This window comes from Montipora capricornis, chromosome 11 (assembly GCF_036669925.1).
Source record: "Montipora capricornis isolate CH-2021 chromosome 11, ASM3666992v2, whole genome shotgun sequence".
In the NCBI taxonomy this organism is placed as follows: domain Eukaryota; kingdom Metazoa; phylum Cnidaria; class Anthozoa; order Scleractinia; family Acroporidae; genus Montipora; species Montipora capricornis.
In genome coordinates this window covers 17862077-17867076 of record NC_090893.1, presented here as the reverse complement: position 1 = coordinate 17867076, position 5000 = coordinate 17862077, and the positions used below count along the sequence as shown (strand labels likewise).

Here is a 5000-nt window from a genome sequence, read left to right as displayed (position 1 = left end):
TGACAAGTGGTGGGAAATTGTGGATCTTACAAAACTCATTCTGGCTTCTAATAAATTAACCAAAATTTCATCGGAGATTTCCCAATTTCCTGCTTTGGCAGTGCTAGATGTAAGTATAGATGTTTGTAAAGTTAAAAATTATTTTGGATATGGTTTTTTTGTGGCTTTTAGTAATTACTTCAACATCGCCCCTCCCTCCCTGGCAAACCCCGGGAATTTGAACTTTTGAAGATTAAAAGTGACTTGAAATTAAATTACTTAAGTCGGACAATGTCAATAAGCAAGTGTTAGCTGCTCTAACTCTGAAACATGGCAAAGGTTGTTTAACGAGGGTACAGTGTAGGCTTATCCACAATAGAGCCTAAAGCGTTTACGACTGCGTGTATTTTAAATTGTTCAATGTCAGTTGATTACCTGTAACAGAAACGTACAGCTTTAACAATGAACTGGTGGTGTGAATTTTAATTTGTTAACATACCATAATTTTATTCACTTTATACAGCTGTAGTATGACAAAGACGAATTATACAGCCAACATTCCTTTGAAGACCTTCCTTTAACAACCTTTGAAGACCTTTTTTTAAAGGCAATTCCTGACAAATGCTATATCTCTTCCTTCAAACTCGTCCATCTCATGCAAACATGTGTTTAAAGCTGTTAGTGACTTTGGCGCCTGAAAAAAAATATTATTTGAAACCTGACACTTCCAGTCAAATTCCCCACCCCCGGGCATAGAAAATAGTCAAATGATCCGGGAAGGGGGGGGGGGGGGGGGCAGTGGAGTCTGTTGAAGTTTTGATTCATTAATCGACACATTAGGGAGGAGAGGGTTGAATCCCAAGATGTAAAGGAGGAATCTGGAACTAGAACCTGGGTTCAGACACTGGAAAGTTGAAATCACCCTTAGAAATACCCTGAAAAAAATCATGTTAGATTACATAACTAGCAAGCAAATACCTGGCTGATCCATGCACGCAAGGTTTCAAGTTTCCATTTATTTTCATCCTTAAGGTGTACTGATTAAAACTGGATGACTTCCAGCTGCTACCTCCAAATTTCCATTGGCCTGTCATTGGGGGTTAAAATAATCTCTTAAATCACAATTTATTTAAATATATAAATTTTTATTTAAAATATTATCCTTTCTTTACGTTTAAAATTATCACTCACTGGCTTTTCAGGGAAAATGCCAGAGATTAAAATTAATATCAGCTTCGTTTTTTTTTTATTAAGTCACAAACTGCACTCAAGCCTTTAAAGTGCATGTGGAAAGCGCATGCATGTTTGTGGCATGATTTGGCCGATTTATCTTTAAAAGCTTATGCACATAGTTTATAATAAGCAAACGTGCATATGTGACATTGGACAAAATGGTGGGATTGAATGTGCTCAAACACATACAAATGCACATACATGTATGGTTCTTGGTAGAACTACACTGAAAGATGTCAAGCGTTTTTGGAACGGGTCGGCGAACTTTACAAGAGATCACTTTACAGGCGAACATTTATGAGTGATCATACTTGTAACAAGAATCAGTGCCATAAACTCTAACCTAAAATACTAATCTAGCCAACATCTCTACTATAATTATTTCTTTTTCATTTGATGCACAAGGACATCAGGAGAGCCGGAGTTCATGCATATATGCATCTATACTTAGTTGTTATTAATTTTAATATTCACTTTGTACATCTTTTATTTCTTACTTTAGGTCCACGACAATGCCTTATTATCCTTACCAGATGAAATTGGGCAGTTAGTACATCTTAAAAGGCTTAACTTGAGGTAAACAATGTTATTACTGTAGTCCGAGGTCAAACCTGTCACGTAAAGAAGTATACAATCAGTGACTTTGTTTAGGAGTGAGCCTCAAATTCCACTATTTAATGAAAGCCTCAGTACATGGAAACAAAACTCTTGACCTCACTTAAAGTGGTACTATGATCAAAAAATCATTTCCTTTTTTTCTTCTGAGATGATGAGCTACATGTAGATTTCTCTGTTCCTTGGCTCTTGTCTTCATTAAATTCAAGACCCACTGTATGAGCATTAATATCAGTACTTTTTAATCATCACAGTTAATGCATGATGTCATACATGTAGATGAGTAAGACTTGACGTTTTACTTAACTGTCATTGATGTACATTTGTACATTTATGATCTTTGTGTTTGTGGCTCTTATATAATGGCCAACAACCGGTAGCCAATGAGCTTGTAAGAAAGTTGTTGATTCCTTAGGTATGCCTAATCTTTGTATTAATAGCATCATCAAGTTTATTTGCTATTTGTTGTTGTACATGTAAAACAAAAGTTACAAGGAAGATCCAGGATGTTGTCGTATTTCTCTGCCCTGCATGTGAGGAGAGTTTCCTTTCTATCATTTTTAACATGTAACAAAACACTTTTTGGGGGGCACACTTGAAAAAAAAAATCAAACAAATAAAAGAACAAGGAAAAAATGTGAGATAAAAGGATGAACCTTTGCTAACAAGAAAATATTTCTCAGTGTGTCATTTTGGATTTTTGTTAATTCCTTTAAGCTCTTTCTGTTTTATGCTTTTTTTCTCCTCTTTGGATTGTAGCCATAACAAGTTATCCTCCCTTCCAAATTCTATGGGTTGCCTTGTGAGCTTGTCGTCTCTGAAGCTGGATCATAACAATCTCACAAGTCTGGAAACAGAACTGGGTCAATTGAAACAACTAGATGAAATGGTGATTAGAATATTAATAATAACTGTTGTCCTTATTGGTTGATGCAAATGTTGGTAATTTCGGTTCAGAGAGCTTGGTGTTCATGTACAATGAAGTTTAGGGTGTTTGACTTTTGTTAGTTGTAATATTGTCATCCTCCTTACCGTAGATAACTCCCTTTTGTTTTTTAAGGTGAAAGAAGTAGAGCTCTAGGCTGAAAAACATTTTTATCTGAGAGCCGTGCATGATTGTCTTTCTAAAATGCGACTGTAAAAGAATGCCTGTATGTCGCTAAAAACTAGGGTGTGCTAGCTTTTTAAGGTTGAGGAGGAATCTTAGCTCTGACCAAAAGGTCGTTGAGAGATTTGTCCTTCCTGTAAGCGACGATGGGGGCAATTGGAAAATTTCGTCTCTAGGGATGATAACGTGAGAGGTTCAAACTCCAAGCTAACCGTTAGCATTTTTGTAATTAAAAGGTTTGGGTTGTTTTCAGCTATAGTACCCTTCACCCCCTATCCCCACCCCTACACCTCACTCCCTACCCCTTTCCCTCTACCCCCCACCGCTTGAATAGTCATGCCTTTTAGCTAGGTTTTAGCTTACATTTAGTTTTCGCTTTGTTTGCGTTTTAGTTCGAACCACTTCACTAAACTACAGAGCTGGAAATAATTTTTCTTTATTCTGAGGACATATGTCCTTTCAAATCTTCCTTTTGGTCGGACATTTTGACAAATTGGACGGGACATAATTTATTGACTGACAACACTTTGAAGAAGACAACTCAAGATGTGCTGGTGACATGTTCGGTCATCGTGTCCGATCATAATGTGAAATTGGCCAGACATTTTCAAAATTTGGTCGGACAATGTCCGATGACTGACTGTTATTTCCAGCACTGAAACTACATTGTACCACTGTTGCACTTCCTATTAAAGATCCTTAGTTCTATTAATTGATCGTCGTGTATTTGTGGGTTTGGATTCTTCGCTCCCTACATTCGACACCTTGGCTTTGATCGTGGAAAGCCACAGGACGGAGCCCACAATACTTCTCACCTGCTCCCAGATAGCTTTATAGCTTAGTGGTAGAGGATAATTTTCGAAGTGCAATAACACAGTCATGGGTTAAAATTCTGTTCAGATTCTGGATTTTTATCAGGCTTTCAGGCTGCTTTGCAACTGCTTGAGTTATGTATTAACTTAGATTTTTAATTTGCATACGGTATATTTCGTCATTAATACAATGTATATCCCTAAAACAACTCATTTTTTAACTTATGTGTATGGTACTTAAATTTTTCTTGTCAAAAACTCCATTGTAGGATTTATCTTGTAATTCCCTGAGTCAACTTCCAGCTTCTCTGGGAAGCTGTCAGAGCCTGCGTCATTTAAATGTTGCTCAAAACAACCTAGAATGGCTCCCTCCAGAGATAGGATGCTTAGGTGGTAAGCAGTAATAATAATATAATTATTATTTTGTTTGGAAGTCCGCTGTAATTTTCTTTTTTCTACAGATTCTTCAGATTTCACCATCATCACAAGGTCATGGGTTCAAACCCCATTGAAGTCCTGAATTTTTCAGGCTTCACTATTCTTCCCTTATGCACTTTGAGTTCATAACTGCAAGAATCTTAGCTTCACTAGATCTCAAACCTCTTTACATGCATATTAAATTTCTTGATTATCTTGCATCAAATTTTGATTTTTTTGTGATGATGCAGTAGTATATACTAAGAATCGAACAAAGGTGTTGAGAGAATTTCAATACCTGCGCTATTAATTCAGCTATGACTAAAATGTGCTGGATGTTGGTCTCTTTACTTTGTGCAACAAATTCTGAAGCCTTTGTTAAAAACAAAAAAATGTGATATGACCACTGCAGCTGTAAAATCAAAATCTTGAGATTCATGTAGCCGGATCATTCAGTGGATTGCGAACACAGGGGTCAAGAAGATGGAGAAGAAATCTACATTGCATATGTTGATTAGGGCTAATGTTCAAAATGTTAGTTTTCCTAATTATCAAAAAGTTGTTTCCACAGGTAGTCAATTCACTTGAGCAACTCATTTAATATTTTAATAAATCTATATTATAATATCTATGACTTTACACAAGTTTAGGTTTCACGAGTAAGCATCGTTCTAATGCTACAGAACTGTTTCGTATGGTACAAGTACCACACTCGTCAGGCAATTTGTCGTTAAAATTGCCTGACAAGTGTGGTACTTGTACCATACGAAACAGTTCTGTAGCATTAGAACGATGCTTACTCGTGAAACCTAGGCTTGTGTAAAGTCATAGTTATT

At 36.5% G+C, this 5000-nt stretch overlaps 1 protein-coding gene across 2 annotated transcripts in view; it reads left to right on the top strand.

Moving 5' to 3' along the window:
* Nucleotides 1–5000, top strand: part of LOC138025084 (leucine-rich repeat-containing protein 40-like) — a 28729-nt gene that overhangs the window by 391 nt on the left and 23338 nt on the right. For both annotated transcript variants that reach the window (XM_068872346.1, XM_068872347.1), the window contains exons 1-4: nucleotides 1–109; nucleotides 1715–1788; nucleotides 2587–2716; nucleotides 4017–4140. The exon at nucleotides 1–109 is cut by the window's left edge. In XM_068872346.1, coding sequence (XP_068728447.1) covers nucleotides 1–109; nucleotides 1715–1788; nucleotides 2587–2716; nucleotides 4017–4140 — 437 coding nt within the window. The remainder of the gene's footprint in view (nucleotides 110–1714; nucleotides 1789–2586; nucleotides 2717–4016; nucleotides 4141–5000) is intronic.